We start from the raw sequence: 20,550 nt of genomic DNA on the forward strand, positions 1-20,550 counted from the left end.
GAAAAATATTATAACCCAGACAATAACTTTATACAAGCAAAGATGGAGAAAAAAGCAACAGTTACTAAATATTTCATTTGATATCACTGACTCAGGTCCTTTTGTTAGCTGATAAAGTGGTTTGATAAAAAGAAAGTGTAGAATTAAGGTTATTCCTGGACCAGATAATTTCAACAACTCAACTTGCTTCTATATACCAGGAAAAGGAAGGCACATAAGTACATATCATAAGTGCATATCAAAAGTGTTTTGACACACAATGAAACTGTAACAGTGTAAACCAGCTAATGACAAGTTTACACCTGTAGATAAGGTTGAAGATTAGCCATGGGAAATTGCAACATCAGAGTAAACAGAAAAAGAAGGAATAAAGCAAGTTTCCAAGTGCATCCATCTGCCTATGTACAATTCCACTTAGCTAGAACTACTTTCCAATCATACACACCTTTCCATCAGTCCACAAGTAGCAGCATTAGATGGTGTTCCCTTTTTTTAGGGTTAGATTTGTGTCTTTAAATGGGCCCATGTTAGTTCATGGGGCGTGAACATGGATTGTTAGAAGCTGAAGTCTCCCCATAGATTACCAACTCAGCTTCTCTATTGGATAAAGTGAAAATGCCATGATAAGAGGTAAATTCCTGCTGCATTACGAGCTGCAGTAAGTTGACAGTATCTAATTTAAAATTATTTTCTGCTTGTCTTGTTAATTCAGAGCCTCTTAGAAGTGAAAGACTTTCAAATTCCTTGTTAAATTCCAGCTGATAATTACTTTCTGCGGAATGAAAATCTCTAGAACAAAATCAGTTCTTAATACACACAATACCAAACCACAGTGAGTAACAATCAGTAAGTCTTATGCCAATAATAGTAACTGCTACTGACTGCTAGTAACTGCTCTCCAGAACTGGCATCTAATGCCAGCTTCCTGATTCCTTCTGTTCTGCAGTTGCCTAAACATGATGGTATAAATCACAGGCAAAGCATGAGGATTACGAGTGAGTATTAGTCAATTATTCCCTTAAAACTTGTCTACACAAGCTATGTCACAGGAATTTATCCAACATTAACTAAGGTCTGAATGGATTGTTGAACTGCATTACACCTTTGGCTGGACACTTTTATTCAAAATTTAGTTAGCCTTCAGTCAGTTTGATATGATTCATTCTTATCTGGTTTACTTTAGCAAAACAAAGGTGGATTTATAAACACCAGGAACAGAAAGAATTTTTTAATGGAAGCAGTGGTCACCGCTAGTATGAGAGCAAATGGGTATGAAATTGAGTTTAGAAGCTAGAAGATAATTCTTAACCCTCACAGCAACCATACTCTGGGGCAGTTTTTTAGTACAGTAGTATGAGCAAAATACCTAACTAGTTTTAGATAAAGTTCAGTCAGCTTAAGAACCAGATTGTACAGCATGCTTGCAATAACAAGGTTTTAATGACCCTGAAAGTGCCTTTCAGGAAAGTTCCCATGATCATATTTACATACTCTCTACCTCTCTCAAGATTTGCAAAATGTACATAATTTACATAGAATATATCTTGCACTATAAAAATATTAAAACAAATGCTCAGTCTTTCAAACTGAGCATGTAAGCTCAGATTCACTAACAAACACTTTCATGTTGTGGTGTTTATTCTCCCTTGTTTCCATTTTTTATTTGTAACCTGAAAGTAGTAATACCGTCTTGTCTCACAGGGAGCAGTGAAGGAAAATTCATAACTATTTATAAAATGCTCACTCCAGTGATAAAAACAATCTCCTCACAAGGAAATCAATAAACCAGTACAGATCTAGACAGTGTATGGTAAATAAAGGCTATGGGCACACACAGACTAGAGCAGATAAACATCTGTTTTGTTCACTGTGTATCTGTCCTCCAGGGGTCCTGCCAGGAAATATATCTGAGGATCTTGCAGTAAGAAATTACCTTAGTGATAAGCACAACAGACTGCCTTAATTTGCACTGGCAACATTTCTTAGGACTCTAAACACACATTTACCAGCCAATGATGTGGTAAACAGTAATTCAATGTCATTTAAAATTCAAGGGGGGTTTTGTGAAATCTCTGCTCCAGTTAAATGATTTGTGTTTACTGCAGAGCGAAGAAAGTAAAGCATGATGAAATTACTGGGTAACAACCAATTCCCTTTCTGGCTATAAGTTATTATTAATATGCCACCACATCTTCAAATATATTTGAACTAGAGTGGATACCATAATATGTCACTATCTACACGTTGAATACACACTGGATCTCTCTAATACATCCACTGACCTCATATGAATGCACTAAGCTGATCTGGGAGCATCCACACTGCAGTAATGATAACCATCTATGTCTACAACCCCAAATCCCCACTGGCACTTCTATTTATGTGGATTTGGCACTGGAATCATCACTGGGTATGATTCTCCCCTGGGGAAGAGATTCTCCCAGAGAAGAATCAGACCAAGGTTTTCACATTCCATTGACTTGAGGTGCTCTGGGAAATGTTTGATTAGCATGTTGTGGCAAATCTCCCTCTTCCTTTCAGGTCTTCATGGGAAAGTTTTCAGTCTGCCAACGTTTAGTTGGCAGTTCACATGAGTTTCTCTCTTTCATGTGTCCCAAACAGTGCCAGTATGAGCACAGCTGGCTGAGTTGTTCATGCTGGTACTTGCAGAGTTATTGCAGCCATGAACAGATAGAGGGTTTGAACTACACAAAGAGCTCTGTGACTGTTTTGGAGTCATCAACAGCTCTTGGGTCGTCGGACTTAAGTCCATATAAGTCACAGGGAAATTCCTGAAACTTCAAGAAAGTACGGAGGGGTGCAGAGCACACACGGTCACTCACATGGTTGGATCACAACAATAGTTATTGGATTTCGTTATGAAAGGTATTCACAAAGATGGGAAAGAAAAGTCCAAGTTCTTGTCAGAAATACAGCTACTGAAAAAATAATATCAACATTACTATTATTTTAATACTTACAAAGCAATACTTTTAGGGTATTCACATCTCATCAATGACCATAGTTTTGAGAAGCCTCTTATTTAAAACCATATTTGTCTTCATATCATCACCAAGAGGTAACAGAATTGTCATTATTCTTCTTTTCATTAATGGTGGTTTCCAGCAGAGAGGGCACTCAGTGGTTTACCTAAGATCGGAATGGAATTTAGTTCACTTAGCTCTTCTGTGTGACTCCAAAGCTGGTCTGAAGCCATTGTTTCTGACTGAATTTTTACAGTTAATGCGTGGGCACTTACTGTTCACAGGAGGAAGAGGTAGGACTGACAGGTGAGGATCACATTCTTTTATTAATTGCCACTACCCTGGATGACTTGAACTTCAAAGTTTTCTTTTTTCATGTGGCAGTTCAGGAAATGTATAAAAGACACTTGCAGATGTCTCTGTGAAAATAAAAGGGATATATCTGTGTGGAGGACATTCAGTGTTATTACCTCCATGCAGAAAAGCAATCAGTGAGATTTCTCAATCAAGCATCATCTCTGGTGATTCTGCTCTTTGTAGTTACTCTTCCATAGGATACCTGGGAGAAGACGGTTTAATTACACTTCAGACATGCTGTATGGTTGCTTTGCGTGCTTGGGATCAAGACCATTCACACTACTGGACAATTTTACAGAAGTATAAAAGTGAAAACCTGTATGTAATGGCCAAGTCAGGAGTCAGCAGTGTCTCCCACTCACCTGATCAGCCTGACCTCTCCAAGCAGCTCATATGCTCTGCTTCAACACATCTAATTAAACTGCACAGAGTGCTGCACTAAGGCAGCTGTGCTCTTTCTGGCAGCCAGGGTGGCTCATTCATGGGTTGGTCAGATATTTTTGTGTGCACTGATGTACAGGCCTAATTGAGGCAATTGTTATTGCTGCGTAAACAAGGGAAACAAAATAATGCCTTTCGTAGTTGTAGGCTTACAGAATGGACTGTCATGCACAAAAAAATATGAATGGAAAATGTAAGCACGTGGATATGAATTATTTACAGCTGCAATGTGATAACAATAGCTGTGGTTGGTTATAAGCTCTGTGATGTTCTCTTCGTCAAACATCCCTGCCAAGTTGAATGTTCCAATAAATCAATGTTAACCTTAAATCACTTTAAAGTAACTGGGTTTTGGCAAAGCCTACTACCACCTTGTGTCTTGCAGCAGCTTGCTCTGCCCTTCCCAGAGTTGACTCCTCTTTCCTATAGCACGTGAGCCAGCAAAGGTGGTAGATCCTGCAAGGAAACAGAACTCCACATCTTTTCCTGCCAAGAAGAAAAACCTACATAATTTCAAGGCAGTAGTTGCAGACTTCCTTCATGTAGAATTTTTATTCCATCTGACATGCCAGTATGTTTTGAAATTTCTACTAGCCACATGGGCACTCCAAAGAACAGACTAATACTGTCCCTGCCCAGCTCTGTGGGGTCCCGCGTGCACCCACAGCCGCACGGGTGGGTTCAGTATTATAGTCGGTAGCAAAGAGTCGAGAAGGGCATTTGCGTGCGTTCCGGCAGGAGCATTTATTGCCGCTACACTGTCAAAGGTTGCGGAAGCAAATACGAACGTGATCCCAAAACTCAGTTTTATCCGGGGGCGGGGAAAAGGCAGGACCAGGCAACGGGGGCCAATGGGGAAGCTCTGGGAGAGTGATGAGGGGTAGAGGCTGACAGCCAACCGGGGAATCCAAATTGGGATAGATTAACACAACAGAACAAGCATCCGTGGTAGTAGGGGCTTGCTGAGAACTCTCTGTCCCTTGTAATGTATGATCACCGGTCACCACAACAGACCATCAGCAGGTGTTCACTGAACATAACCAAAATGTTTTCAGTGTGTGGTATGGGGTGCAGGGCATGCTAGAATGCAGGACAACAGAGGAAAACAACACCATGCACATAAATGGGAAGGAGAGCACAACCAAGTACTGCTGCACAGCACAGCCCTCCCAGCTCTCTGTTAGGAATTCATTGTTGACACTGGACAAGTACTGGTAACCGCGGGCTATTTCAATAGGGACCAAGAGATCCTGATGGCAGTGATTTGTTTAAGACTATTTGGGCAGTTTCTCAATAGCCAGAGGCTTACTTCCTAGAAAACAAGAGGAAGTGTTTGCTAGTCTTGATTAGCCCAGTGTCTAGAAAAGTTGATGTTTAGATGGGCCAAGCTGCCTTCAGTTCTGTAAATGACTGTAAAAGAGTAAGAACATCTGTTTCCCTGACGAGCTGTCAAGGGCGTCAGGTTCTGTGACAATCATACTCCTACCACAACCTCCATCTGCTGAGGCCTTAAGGTAAAGAAAAAACTAACCTTAAACAATAACTAACTAAGCGTCATGGACTCTACTGCAGCGAGCAAAGCTCCCTCGCCCAGAGCCGTGGGGCGTCCGGGGGAGCCGCTTTTGGAAGGGTCCCCGGCCGCAGCTCGGCCCGGCGGGTCCCGCCTCAGTCACGCCTCGGGGGAGAAGGATCAGAGCGAAAGGAACGAGCGGCCAAAGGCCGGTGAGGGCAGGTGAGGGGCGGTGGGGCGGAGGCGGCCAGGGAGCCGGGCAGCACCGGCGGGGCGGGGCCGGAGCGCGGCCATTCCCCGGGGATGTGCGCGGATCCATCGGTAAGTCCAGAGCAGATTCAGCAGGGCAGCTCGCCCGCGTGGTCGGGTGCGTGGATGGTGGCGCGGGAGGACAGCGGTGCCGGGCTCCGGGACCGAGACGTGGCGGGGGAAACGCGGAAGCCGCGGCCGCGGGGGAGTTCCCCTCAGCCCGCCCACGGGTGGTGTTTTACCCGCACCGGCAGCCGGCCCGGGAAGTGCTGCCGGGACCGGAACGGCCTCTGCGAAACCCGGCGGTGGCTGGAACGTCGTGGGCGGTGGAAAAGGACGATTTGTGGGTTTATGTTTTCAAATGTTCCCTGGGCCACGAGACCCCCTCGCCTCCCCCCCCCCCCCCGGCATTGCGTATGTGAATCTCCTCGACTTTGAGTCCAGAAACAAAGGCCTTTGTTTTAATAGTTCACGGTGGTGACTGAGGTGTCAGCTTTTTACTGCTTTACAGATTCATGGCAAGGAAGTAGACTTAAGTCCATATAAGTCACAGGGAAATTCCTGAAACTTCAAGAAAGTACGGAGGGGTGCAGAGCACACACGGTCACTCACATGGTTGGATCACAACAATAGTTATTGGATTTCGTTATGAAAGGTATTCACAAAGATGGGAAAGAAAAGTCCAAGTTCTTGTCAGAAATACAGCTACTGAAAAAATAATATCAACATTACTATTATTTTAATACTTACAAAGCAATACTTTTAGGGTATTCACATCTCATCAATGACCATAGTTTTGAGAAGCCTCTTATTTAAAACCATATTTGTCTTCATATCATCACCAAGAGGTAACAGAATTGTCATTATTCTTCTTTTCATTAATGGTGGTTTCCAGCAGAGAGGGCACTCAGTGGTTTACCTAAGATCGGAATGGAATTTAGTTCACTTAGCTCTTCTGTGTGACTCCAAAGCTGGTCTGAAGCCATTGTTTCTGACTGAATTTTTACAGTTAGTGCATGGGCACTTACTGTTCACAGGAGGAAGAGGTAGGACTGACAGGTGAGGATCACATTCTTTTATTAATTGCCACTACCCTGGATGATCTGAATTTCAAAGGCAATAACCAGAGCTGATACATGTTTTTAGTGAAAACTAGTCTGAAATTGGGTTCTCTACATAAGTACTCAAAGATACTCTCTAATCAGACATTACTGTCCCACCTTGCTTGTGCCAACATGAGTACTTTCACAGCTGTAATGATGGATTGGGAAATTCAGTAATGTTATTGTCTTTGAGTTAGTAAAAGGTCTTGCACAGCAGTGAGAACCAGGTTCAGTAAGTACCAGACTGATTATGAAGGAGTTGACAAAGCTAGGAGTGGAAGGTAGAAGTGAGAAAAATTCTGTTCAGTGTTAACTTTTAAATCAGTTCAACTACTCTCAGCACTGATTCTCCAGTGTCTTAAATAGTTTTGGGGTTTCTAGGGTCAGAATTTCAGCATTCTTAACTCCTTTCATATTTTTTTTAGGCGTCTGTATATTTTGGCTTCATTTTTATTAATAAAACTTTTAAAGATACACATTTGTAGTTGAACCCTCAATTGCTGTAGGTTAATTCTCACTTTCAGGTCTGAAATACCATCTCAAGAGTCATGTTTTATAGTCTTACAGGAACTCTCTAGTGGTTAAAGTGGATTCACAGGTTATTCCTGTCAATATATCCCCAAGCAGTAGGCAGGTTTTATTGCTCTGTGGAAAATCTGATTGTCTTCCTGAGGTTGTACAAGAGTTGGTTTTGTCAAAAATTCACTAACCCTAGAGCATTAGACTTGAAAACCTCAGTGGATGCCTTGGGAAATTAGGGAATTCTTGAGTAGCTGATAATGTAGGTGTCTTAGAAAACCAGAAGAATAAAAAAAACCCCAGACACCTAATCTAGGATTTTAGGAACTTAAGTACAGTTTCTTGCTGTAACAGGTACTTTCAGTAGAAATTTCAGTGAGTACACTAGACCTTATCTACACAATGGAGTTTTGGCCCTTTAAAAAACAGCGATACTGCCAATATGGATCCATTCTTTTAGAAGTATTTACAGTAGCATAGGGAGTTACACAGCTACCAAAAAAAAAATCACACCCTTCTGCATCACGTGAACACCAGTATAAATTTTTAATAAGGTCCACACCTTAGTCTTACTGTGAAATTCATGTGAATTTCACACATAGCAAAGCATCTGTAGTGATTAAATGCTGTCTTGCCGTAAGCTAAAGATATACCTGTATGAAAAGACAGTCGTAAAAGAGTGAGGCTTAACCTGTAAGGTTTTGGTCTACAGTTTTGAGACCAATGTGGCACATGAGAACAGGGCATAAAGCAGAACTTTTCTGATGAATGGAGAAAAGTATGTGAAATATTTTCACAGATGATCGCTCTCCAGCAGTCTTCAGTTCTATTTTGAAACTATTTCTTCTGAAATTTAAACCTAAAATTTCCTAGTGTATGGTTTGGTTGAGTCTGTAGGTACAAGATCTGATTGGCATCCTAAACAACTTTACCCAAGGTGAAGCAGATTTTGTGCTTTTATATACTGCTCCCACACTACGGTATGTTAACTAGTATGATTGCATGGTTTAGTATTAAATTATCTTGCATACATCCTTGTGTCAGGGCCTTGGCACTTCCTGGGTTTTAATGCATCCTGCTGGTTGTTTTTCAGTTGTGGAGAGCTGTTGAGGGCTGGCTTAACGTACTCACAACCAAGAAATTTCCTTTCTAAGATCCAAGGCTTTTCAAGGCTTGCAAGTTTCCAGTGTTGCCCATGCTAGATTAGACTTTGTAGGTAGGAGTGCATGGAGAAATAGTGCCACAGCAATTGACTTTTCATACTAACATCTGCCTTCCACTCTTAATTCAAGAGTTCTTACATCTCTTTTATAAATATATCTCAGAATATATGGTTGCAAATAACCACATCATTTTCTGAAGTTGAAGTTTTGATTCCTGCAGGTTTTTGGCTGTTAGTCCCATAAACTGACAGCCCAAGTTTCTTACCCAGATCTATTTGGCCTATTAGAATGCCTCAGCATATTTCATATTGGCTTGCAAAGATGTGAAATTGCGTGTTACAGAGAAAGTAGCAAACCTTAGGAGAAAAGAAGTTATTTGTTCTTCAGAGTGTAACTTAATCTTCAGGCCCTGGTTCCCTGAAGCATCTTCATTTTCTGCTAGCTTCTGAGTTTTAAAAGATGATTAGGAGGAGTTTTTAACATTTAGCTTGTAGGGTTCTATCAGTGTAATGACAAAAGTGCTAGTGAACCTGTGCGGTAACACTTGCTAAGAGATTTAAATGGGACTTTTGTGCAGACTGGGGATGATCCACTCTTCCATAGCATTGTGTAGTGTGACCACCATCTAGGTTAGCATTTTTTATATTCCCTGGTCACCCAGAACCTCAGACCTGCAGAACATCCTGATACATTCATGTGGAGAGAAAGAAAAAGGGATGTTATTGGGAGATTCATTGTCTGAGTTGTTTACCTTTTAGGTGCTGTAGAAATTTTTCAGGTAAGATAATGCAGTTTTATTGACTGCATTTCTGTTTGCCAAGAATCGATTTATTACTTCCTACTGGAAACTAGCCCAGATGAAAGCCTACTGCACACTGGCTGAGAAGGAACAGGACAGAGACACACACCATAAGCATGCATGTGCCAAAGGTCTGGGGAACATTCTTGTCAAATATGTCATTTACCAAGTGCATTTAACAAAAAATTTTCTGAAAGAAGAATGAGGACTAATTATTTGGAGATCACAGCAGAAGAGAAGGATGTTGTCAGAAGGGAGGAAGTGGTTAGGACAAGCCAGGGTGAATGGTAGGGCACTTCACATGACATGTGAGGAAATGACCACAGCATAATAGTAAGGTGCAGTTCCAGAGCAGCATAAACGCAGGCTAAATTATCTACACATCTGTTTTGCTGATGATCTTAAGAAATTATCTAATATGGGAGAATCAGTGATTGCTAAGTGATTTGCCAAAGGCTACCAATAATATAACTGGAACTAAGGAATTTTTAGTGTCAGCTCCATCCCCCAGCAGGAAAGCTAGGAGCAAAGGCTTGCATGCAGATATGTGGGTGATACTTCACAGAACTGGAAGCTGACAGAATTTACAAGAGACAATGGAAGGGAAGTGATGGGAAAAGAAAACAATTTATAGACATGAAAAACACATACAAGAGAATGCCTGCATGGGACTTTATGATGAAAGGCACTTCTTCCAGGGTACAGACCATTTAAAAATAGGGGTTTTCTGAGCATTACCACTAGCAGAGAGTTCTTAAAGCTGGTTTTTATTGTGATATGGGATGGTCAAACATGGAGAGTATATTGTGTTGATCTGTCCTGTGGTAAAAATGATGCTGCTGTGCTTTAACCTTGCTTTAACAAAGGTATGATAGCCAGCTATTTCCTGTTAACTATATCTAGTCCTTCCAGTTTTTCATATCTCCAAGTGCTCTATAAGAAGAGGAAAGAATCTGAGTACATGAAGAAACTGGTGTAGAAAAAAAGCAAGAAAGCAAATAAATTCAGTGTCATATAATTCCCTTCCACATTTCATCATCATGTGACATTAGTAAGCTTACTACAAGAGCTTCCCTTTTTGAGTGTAAGACGTACCTGAGTTGCCTCTATATCAACTATTTCCATTTAGCAAGATTGAGCAGTGTTCAGTTGAATAGCGTACAGTGTGAAAATGAGGACAGGCTAGCTTGTGTGAGGCTGTCCTCAAAACTTATGTGATCGTTTAGGCTTCCTGTTTTCAAATACATGAACATTATTCTTGGGGTTTTTAAACATAACCTTTTTTTTTTTAAGAAATAAACTTATAAAAACAGTGCTTCAAAGTAACTCATTTTGTGGATCATTTGCCAGTGTTTAAAGAAATATCTGCTGTTTTGTGTTACTACTTTAAATTCACATTAGCTGAGGAACTCAAGACTTGACTGTGAAAAATAACGTGACAAGAGGGTCAAATAATGTTTTAAGGGAAGGGATTTCTTATAAAAATTGTTTAAAATAGCTTTTATTTGATCTTTGGTGACTTAATCCTTTAAAATATCTAACTTGAAGTTGATGAAACTCCTTCTGAATGAAGAAAATATGTTCAATACTTTATGAACCAAATTTAATGAGGAAAAAGAATGAAATTACTCAAAAGAGTTAAAAAATGCAAAAGAGGTTTTTGAAGTTTTAAACCTCAAAAGTGCTATTTTAAAATGGTGATGCAAATAATTAAAAAAAAAAAATCATTTGCAAAATAGTAGCTCAGTCAAATGCCAGGTAAGTCAGAGAGCATTATGGCAGAGTATGAGATCCAGATACTTTTTTCCCAAGATGTCTGTTAATTGTCTGATTCACCTCTCTGATCATAGGAGATTACTTGTTATTTCTCATACAGTGTTTCCAATGTGGTGGGTTTGTGTTAGTTATTTCTCATTCCTACAATCTTCAGTTTTCTTAAAAGTAGGTACATTAGAATACTGGAGATACTGACAAAGATATGCGGTGCACAGAACTGAATCTGATGTTTCCTGTTCCTTTTTAAGCTCTGTTTCTCTGAGGAAGGATGAGGAAGGGTGGGCAGAGGTTTTGGAGCTGTGTCAAGAGTCAGGGAGAATATGTATGTGGTGAGGGGTGACTGCTCTTCAGCAGCGTTGCATATGCAGTTGAAACTATTAGCTCCTCATCCAGTGGTGAGGAATTCCACCTTAACATGCTGTCATGTTAAAATGTCCAGTACTCTTCCTCCCTTCTTCCTCCAATGGCTTTATTTTTAATAAATAGTGGTCACTGGCTATCAAATGCTACAAAAGAGAATAGGTTATATAAACCAAAAAGACTTAGAATTTAGGAAGTTTTGAAATTTGTGAGGTATATTTTAGCTGTATAGGTTATTTTGCCTGTATATTTTTCACTGTATGAACAGGATCTGCTATTTAAAGCTTTTTGCATTCCCATTAGCCCTGGGAGATTGAGAAACAGTTCCTTCCTCTTACCGCTTCTTCATCAGTATCAGATATTTGTTTGACGGTCTTATGAAAACAAACATGATTTTCACTACAAATGTAACCTGCGCTCAAATAGCTGGCTGGTGGCATCTTGAGAAATTTCTTGTCGTTTACTTACTTAAGTTTGCTACTAGGTCACTGTACACTGTAACAGTGTGTAGAGATATGTCAGATTATTGGGCAAAAGTGTGGCTAATTGACACACCCTGTATGATTCATGCTAAAGATGAAAGCTTGAAAGAGTCTGATAAATTTAACAGAAGAAATCATGTTAAAAGTCTCCCTGATAATCCAGCACATTTTTAATTAAAGCAAACCTTTATCTGAAAAGGCCCCTCATTGCATAAAATCTGTTTGTACAATTACTGATTTGTCACAGCAAAGACAGTTAAGGAGAATTGTTGTTTTCTCAAAATGGCCAAGCCTTAAGGATGCCGTCCAAAATCCAGAAGTTTGGGGTATTTTTAATAGTTGAACTGCCGAAATTTGTGATCACAGGGAAAAAAAAAAACAAACCTACCTCTTCTCAGCTGGTCATATTTTAAAATTCTTTAATTTTCAGTACTTTGTTCTTTAATTCAGTCCTGACTTTTGTAGGTGGGTCCATGTTAATTTGGGGGTTTGGGAGCTCTAGGTGTATTGAAATCTTTATAGTCATGTATAGACTCCACTAGCAGCATGTTCTGCAGTCCCTGAACAGTTTTGAAGACCTTTTAAGCTTTAGACTTGTTCTCAGGCTGAGTGTAAATTAACGGAAGCTTTTTTTTCATGTGTGTGTACAGATCAATGTTCATATGTATGACTGTTACATTAAAAGTAGTTAATTTGTGTGAAGTAGCTGCTTCAAAATGTCAGTTCCCATTTCTGGAGGAAAGGCTGACCCTGACTAAAATGGGGTAGTAACCTCTCCGCAGAGGGCAGTCCCTCTGAGAACCATCTCCCAAGCAGTAGGGTTAGAGGAAGCAAAGATAGAAGATGCCACATTCTGTGAAAATAAGAGGGTGCCATGTATTTTAGAAAATCTTCACAACTTCTTTCTTGCTTCTCTAAGAAGTCCCAGACATAGCTGCATATGCATGCGACCTTTGGTAGTCTGATGATTACTGGGACCACAAGGTTTAGGAGTGAGAAAAAAAGGAAAGCCTTTTCCTCAGACCAGTCCCTTATGTTGTCTGGGGGAACACTGCAGAAGGGCCTTGGAAGAACAGTAGGGTACTTCCAGGGGATGCTGAGAGGAAATACTATATAGACGGTTTTAATTTTTTTTCTCTTTCATGTGCAGATCATGGTTTCTAAAGAAGAACATGATTTTCATGTACATTGTAACAGTCTTCCAAGACATTGTGACAGTCAATAGCTATCCACATCCAATGGTGATAGGACAAAAATGTCTCATCTTAATTTGGTGAGATGAAGAGGCCAGATAAACATTAGAGAAAAGCTTTCTAGCTGTAGGGTAGTGACACAGACTTCTAGGCTTTTTAGGAAGTTTGGAGAATCTTCTTTTTCAGAACAGAATGGGTTGATGTAGAGATATGAGTACTACCCAATTTTTAGAGGACCTGGTGAGGACATTGTGCTCATGTGTCAAGAATTCTGCAATTGTAATAGAAGAATCAAGGAAGATACGTAAGAGAAGATAGTTGGATAAAATAGTCAAGTTGATAGTTTGAAAAATTACTATTTAGAGCAACATCTTGGAGGAATCTGAGCAGGATAGAGTGGGATTTGTCAATAGCAGAGGAAGATACCACATGAATAGAAGCTTGAATTGATTGACCAAAATCAGGAATAGTTTGATAACTGCACAGGAGAGTCTGTTGTAATGAGATTTCATTTAGGAAGATCCAGCAAGTTTTAGAAGCAGCTATTGTGTGGGAATTTAGGACAAGGATTTAGTCAAAAATTTTCCTAGGGTCTATGCAGGTAGTAAGATACCAGATGCAAGGAAAGTAATCTGCAGTAAGAAGTACTGATGGTTTTGGGCTCATGCAGTTTCTAGTTTTAAACAAATATACGATATGCTGTTCTATGGAATAAGTAATACAAGAAATGTAGCAACCATTAGTTAAAACTTGCAAATTGTAAAAAACTTCGTTATGAAAACCAGCACTTTAAAGCTTCTACTAAAGCATGTTTTGTGCAAGAGGCATTTTCTGACTGCATTGGGTGATTCGATGAAGTGACCATCACATATAGCTTTATGTGAGTATCACCTATAGCTATGAACTTCGGCTTTCTTTAGGAAAAAAATTCCTGGGTAGAATGCTAGAGCTTAGCTAGGTGGATAGAGGAGAAGCATTGGCATGAAATTTATTCGTCCTCTATCTGCTTTTAAAAATTCTCAAACCTCTTTCTAATTCACTGGAAGAAGTTTTTTGTTCATGATAGCTGCTTAGTGTCTTTCACTGGCAATTCCTCGCTTCGTGTCTAAGGCTGTATTCAGATGCATATTGCTAGATTGTTGACTTCTGAGTTTAATAAGGTGTGTTAACCATCAGCATGGACTGCATTGTCTGAGATGAGGATTCCTTTCAAAATGCTATTCTCTGCAGAATTAGCAGCTTGTCTGCTTCTTTTACCATACTACAGCATGAGAAACTGGTGGGTGGACTGCTATTACAAAAATACTGTGTATTTTAAACAGAGTAAAAAAATTGTACCCTGAAATTAACCCTTGAAAGGGTTGTATCAAATATAACCCCCTGAAATCAAATTATATCAAATTCACTCCTGAAAGGGTTGATGAAATTCCAATAAATTCAATCTTTGAAGCAGAAGTTCCTGACTTTACATAACTTACTAACAGTCTGGGTTGTGTTCATTATGAAAATTACTTTTTTTTCCTAGGCTTATGCCAAACTGTAATTGTGACTTTTTGTTGAAAAGCGTTCACACAATTGTTGTGTAACTTGCTGTATTTTCAAATGTTTCTAGAGAGATGACACTCCTTGGGTTATTAAGTGTTTCAGGTGCAATGGCAGATCCCATCCGCTGGGCCCGATACCGCTGGCAGCGACTTATATCAGCAGAAGGCAGAGAATGCAGCAGCAACAATTCAAGTAGCAAGTGCTATCAGTCATCAAGAACTACTGGCAAACATAGGATAGTGATTCCCTGTTTGGGTCATTTTAAAGAAGAGTATGAAAAAGTATCAAAACTGTACATGAACAACAAAATACGGACTACTAGGTATACTTTATGGAATTTTTTACCACGGAATTTATTCGAACAATTTCACAGGTAAGGAACTCGTTTTTGATTGTGGTGATTCTTCTGAAGCTGAATCCTTCTATTGAATTGTTTGTGTGTGTTACTATATATTAAAAAATTATTCCTTCTCCTGACCTATCACTTCTGAAAAGATACATGTGATCTGGCCAAAGTTTCTTGAGTATCATCATTGTTGAGCTAGTCCTTTTCTCCTTAGCTTGTGTACTTTCCGCTTATTCTGTTCTTTGGACTATTGAATTATTCCTTGCTCTTGGAGCACTCCCACACACCAGTCTGCAGTGGGATTTTCAGCTTATTTCCTGCGTATGTTTTTTTCCCCTTCTCTTATGTCTTTCATCTTCCTTCTGCTTGGAGAACTGCTGGTTTGTCAAGCCATGCAGGGAGGTTACAGGATGGCTTCCTTTTTAAAACATGTCATGTTCCCTAAGAGATTATGAAATTAATTTTAAAGGACCTGGAAATTTGAGAGTGCAAATTCAGCAGTGCCTCACTCTGGAAGACATGTGCCTGGAGGACAGTTTTGAAAATAGAGGAAAACTCTTGGTTTCTGCATTACCTGATCATGTCTGTTAAGCAACTGTGTTGCTAAGTAATCTATTGACTGGAGAGTGAAAGCAGAGTTCTGGATAATTCTTAAATTGCAGGTGAAGAAAAGATAAATTGCCGATAACTTAAATGTCTGTAGAGCATGGAGTGGGGAAATAAGGATCATTGTCCGCTAGCACAGCTAAATCCTGTGTTTTCTCTTTGTTTCAGAGTTGCCAATTTGTATTTCCTATTTCTAGTTGTCCTAAATTGGGTTCCTTTGGTGGAAGCTTTCCAAAAAGAAATTACAATGCTACCTCTGATAGGGGTTCTGACAATTATTGCAGTGAAGGATGGTCTGGAAGATTACTCAAGGTACAAAATGGATAAACAGATAAACAACTTAGTAACCAAAGTATATAGCAGGTAAGGGACAACAGTCTTTGTGGTTTATTGTTATTTGATTATGACTATTATGTGAAAAAGTTGGTGATAATTCTTTTGGTTACTTTCTGGATACTTACGGAATCATAAAATAATGTAATTTGGAACAGGTCTCTGAAAGTCATCTAGTCTTAACCCCCTTCTCGAAGCAGGGCTGCTTAGATCAGGGACTAGTTGAGACTTGATCACCAGTTTTGTTAAATGGTTATCAAATTAGTGTAAAATCTGCCAAAAAAAATTTGCTTTGAGGCAAGTGAGTTCATGCATGTGTTTGTACTGTATTAACCAAGGTACTTTGACTAGTTAAGCATTGTTGTACATAGCATTTGTTTTGAGAGGTGTATTTTTAATTCCTCTAAAATGGCTTCGTGGAAATTGAAAGGCTGCTAGTTCATCGCTCATTAATGGCATCATGTTGTACTCATAATGTGATACCATTTCCCCAAACAGAGCAAGATAGTATTCTATTTGAGTGCATCACACAGTTTGATACAAATGTTGGCATCTGTGTTCCACAGTGCAGGACTGCAATATTACAGACTGTGAGTGCAAGTCAGACATGGAGTCTGCTAGTGGCAAGTCTGCTAGGCAGTTATTATCATGGATAATAAAAAGATAGGAATGCAAACTTACCGTATTCTAAATTAACCATCAGAAAACTTCCTTGAGTATGTATCAGTGCTGCACACTTGATTATTTTTCTTTTATACCTACCATAAAAGGATATTCCAAGCATGAAAAATACAAAGATTAAGGAAGTATAGTGAATGTTTTTTCCTTATTGCATGCTCTGTTTCTATGTGGGGAAACAAGTATTTTGGAAAATGTCACTTTTGATGTGTTGTAGTAGCCATGACAAATAGCATTTGTAGGTTTTTCTCAGTTTCAGTTTATGCATTTGTAAAAAATCACTTTTCTTCTGTGTATTTCAGGAAGGAGAAGAAATACATAGATGAGTGCTGGAAAAATATCAATGTTGGGGACTTCGTCCAGCTTTCACGTAATGAAATCATTCCTGCTGACATGGTGCTGATATATTCTAGTGACCTGGATGGGATCTGTTATATTGAAACTGCAGGCCTTGATGGAGAAACCAATTTAAAGCAGAGACAGGTGGTGAGAGGATATTCAGAGCAGGTGAGAATTGTGCTTTTCTAGGGGTGTAAGAAAGCTGACATGACAAATGGTGAACTAAAAAATCCCAAACAACTCAGCCCTCTAGACTGCCTAATTCATGGTAGCTCAGCAATCCCCATCTGAACAAGGTACTAGGTAACACAGTTATAATTTGTTGCTTGAGTTGTTTTGGAGCAAATCTTTGCCTGTTCACATAATGCAGAGAAAGACAGATCTATTTCAAGTAATGGAAACCAGTGAAATTAACAATTCAGGTAAACCTCAAGTAGTTACTTATGGTGGATAACATGTCATGGGTGAGAAATTGGAGTTTTTTAGAAGGGACTCCTGTTCTATATAAAGACCTAGAGAGAAGAGCATGTATTGTCTTTTTCACTGTTTCTTCATATTGCAAACGCATTGTTACTCCCATACAATATTTTAATATTATACCCAGCAGCCAAAATGCTGGAGGCTGACACAAAAAAGACAATATTAAAAGATGAAAGAATCCTGACATTTCTGTAGTCTTCAGTTCTGCTGCTGAAACACCATGCTGGAAACAGCAGCAGGGAGCTTCAGTGTTGTCCATAACAACAGACTGTTTAGTCCTCTGGGATAAAATTACCTGAGCCGGTTCTGAATTTACAGCAGTGGTAAGGAAGTGAGGAGAGGTTGTCTCTAAGTGCCGTTACTTAATGGGTATGGTAATACCAAAGGCATGATGTGCTTATCCCTTTACAGTCACATGCTTACTTTTACTTCTGTTTTTATTTTTATTTCTTGATTTAGTCTTAGAACAGCAAGGCAGGAAGGTCTGTTTGATCCTTCTGTATATACATATTTTTACACAGAGCAAAATTCCAGTGGTTTCCATCTTTATTGTCTCCCTCCTTTAGGGACCTTTACACAAAATCTGAGTAATTCTAATTCTGCTAAAATTTAAATCTTCTCTTTTATGCCAGGAAACGTAGGAACACTTCTCAAGAAATAAGGTTCAAAAGCTTCTACTTTCAATACTTGCTTTGCCGAAATTACGATTATAATGAAAAAATAAACTTATAGTCCAGGAAGATCTGAGTGTCCGTATCAAGATACCAACTTTTGGACATAGTTTTTATAACCTCTGTTTTATGCTGTCAGAACGTAGACAGCTGTGTCCACTGTAGATTACACCCAGAGTTTCAATGCTTTCTGTTTCAAGGTATATTACAAGAGGGTCTACTAGCAATATAGATCTAGAGGTTTCTAGACAGTAGAAGAAAAGAATCGACTGCTTTGGCTATTTCACTTTGAGGGTAGTTCTTATTTGGGTAATCATTGTACAGTGCAAAATTCTTGAAAAGCATCAATCAAGTATTCTGTCTAACATTTTACAGAAATGTTGTACCTCCTGTGCAACTCAACATGCTAAAGGTCAGTGGAGAGACAGGTCTTTTACAGTTAACTAAATTTGCGAAGAGACTGAACGTAGTCTGTACGTCAAAGGCTGCATTCATATTGACTTCAGGTTAATACAGTGCAACACATCAATACAGCAAAACATAGCAAAAAAAGTCTTTTAATCAAGCTTTCAAAGTACGTGTTAAGAAATGATGTCTTCTGAGTTTCAAAAGCTCACAGTTGCTATTCTGCTCGTGTGAAGTCATCCAGTTGAGGGAGTACAGCCTTCTCAGAGACCTGTAATTATGTAGAAGATATATTCAGTAATACCTGTGAGTTAGAGAATTATGCTTGGGAGTGTGAAACCTTAAATTGGTCATTGGGGTTTTTTTTAAAGAGTAGAACAAATGACTTTCCAAAGAGTTAGTGGCAGGTACTCAGCTTGGAAATGACTCAGTTATGCCAGAGGCAAGTCTGTGTTATTCTAGAGACTAGAAGCATACTCATACGCCATTAATTGAAATTAAATCGCAATAGCAGGTAATTCCAAAGATAAGGCCTTTTGGCTTTTCTCTTACTTCTCCTCGTGTTTCGTTCTTACTAATACGGGATACTCGTTTCACTTGACTTTTCACTGAAGAGCTCACCTCCTCTTCGTTTGCAACATGTACTTCTGGTCTTTTGTAACAGCCCTTTCTTTGGTACTTGTAAGTCTCAAACATCATTGCAAAGCTCTACCTGCTTTCTTTGTGTTAGCACAGAAACCATCGTGGTCATGGTATTGGAAAAAAAAGTCTGTTTGCAAGAAATTCTGCTTGAAGAGAAGATAGTGCCTCGTCTTATTTTTTTTCGTATAATGAAAACATCTATGGAAATCTCTGCCTTTCAGATGTTCTTACTGCTTTTGGTTTTCCTTCTTCCTCCTCATCCTTCCACCCATTTTTGTCCTCTCCAGTGTTCTCAAAATATCAGCAATTCAACTCATACTTGCCAGTGTTTAATATTTACTAGGAAGTCCTATGATGTGTAAGTCTGATTTATGCTGGGTAGGAGACCATCAACACCACCAGCAACCTACAGTTTAGAAGCTAAATTTTAGATAGTAATATCTGAACCTCTGAATTTATGATGTTTTTAATTTCTATCACATTTTGTCTGAGTTCTCTGGGGTTTTTTTGCTTCCCACGGCTTTAGGTCTCTGAAATTGATCCTGAAGAATTTTCCAGTAGAATAGAGTGTGAGAATCCTAACAATGACCTCAGTCATTTCCGAGGCTTTGTGTAAGTAGGTTTGGTGGCTCTTTAAACTACTGTCATTTGCTTTCACATAATTTTCAGAGATCTCTTAATGTTTGCTTTAAGAAATAACAATATGGATAGAGGTCGGTTTGCACCATTACGTTCCTAAGTGCAGCCCAACAGACAGAGCTCTAGAAGGGTTTTCTGAGCAGCAAATTGGGCACTGATGCTTTTTATTTTGTATTAAATATTTTCAACATCTTAGGTCAGGCTGTTTTGCGATTGTGTATTTCATACTTGAAATACCTGTTTTAAATCTGCTCTTCATAACATATGGGATCTACAGTATTTGGTCTCGACCAAGGCCTGACTGGGCAAGCTGCATTGCTTAGAATTGGAAATCGAAAGGACTGGCTTCCTTTCCTACTCTGATTTGTTTTGTGTAACCTTCAGTCAGTTGATCAAACTCCTTTTGACCAGTGTGCCTATCTGTGTCTTTTCTTTAGGCTGCATTTATGTTAGGGGTTTCCTTCATGGTTAGGGTTGGAAGGGACCTTAAGGGACTAGATGATCTTTATGGTCCCTTCCAACCCCAGCCATTCTATGATTCTGTGATTCTTACAAGTTTATGATTTTATATAGATAATAGGAAAACAAAATACTGTTTAATGGGGTGACTTATTTTCAGGTTTTGAGAGTTAGAATGTCTTTATTCTTCCCTTTGCACACTGACACATTAGATATTTGAGAATAAAAATAAATATGTATGAATCTTAGTCTCTGAGGAAGCACCTTGACAAAGAGTGGGTGGGCATACCTGCACTGAAAGTATACCACAGGAGTGACAGTGCTCACAGTATATTTAAAATGAGATTTTATATTTTTTTCAAATATTTTCTGATGCTGATAATACAAATAGGGATAGGGTTTCAGATTTCCAGTAGTTGTCTTGGATCTCTTTTCAGTAGTGTTGCCTCCTTCACATATGCCAGATGGCAA

The 20,550-nt window shown here is 39.2% G+C and overlaps 1 protein-coding gene across 4 annotated transcripts in view; it reads left to right on the forward strand.

The window, feature by feature from the left end:
- Positions 1-5,179: 5,179 nt before the first annotated feature.
- Positions 5,180-20,550, forward strand: part of ATP10D (ATPase phospholipid transporting 10D (putative)) — a 44,970-nt gene continuing 29,599 nt past the window's right edge. For 2 of the 4 annotated variants that reach the window (XR_004240396.1, XM_032110129.1), the window contains exons 1-4: positions 14,549-14,854; positions 15,602-15,796; positions 16,747-16,951; positions 19,508-19,593. Coding sequence is in view for 3 of the 4 variants with exons in the window: in XM_032110129.1 (XP_031966020.1) it covers positions 14,553-14,854; positions 15,602-15,796; positions 16,747-16,951; positions 19,508-19,593 (788 nt within the window). In the remaining variant the exon portion in view is untranslated. Of the gene's footprint in view, positions 5,297-5,515; positions 5,614-14,548; positions 14,855-15,601; positions 15,797-16,746; positions 16,952-19,507; positions 19,594-20,550 lie in introns of those variants that run through there. The other 2 variants (XM_032110131.1, XM_032110130.1) reach the window with 2 other exon arrangements.

The sequence above is a fragment of the Corvus moneduloides genome, chromosome 5 (assembly GCF_009650955.1).
Source record: "Corvus moneduloides isolate bCorMon1 chromosome 5, bCorMon1.pri, whole genome shotgun sequence".
Lineage (NCBI taxonomy): Eukaryota > Metazoa > Chordata > Aves > Passeriformes > Corvidae > Corvus > Corvus moneduloides.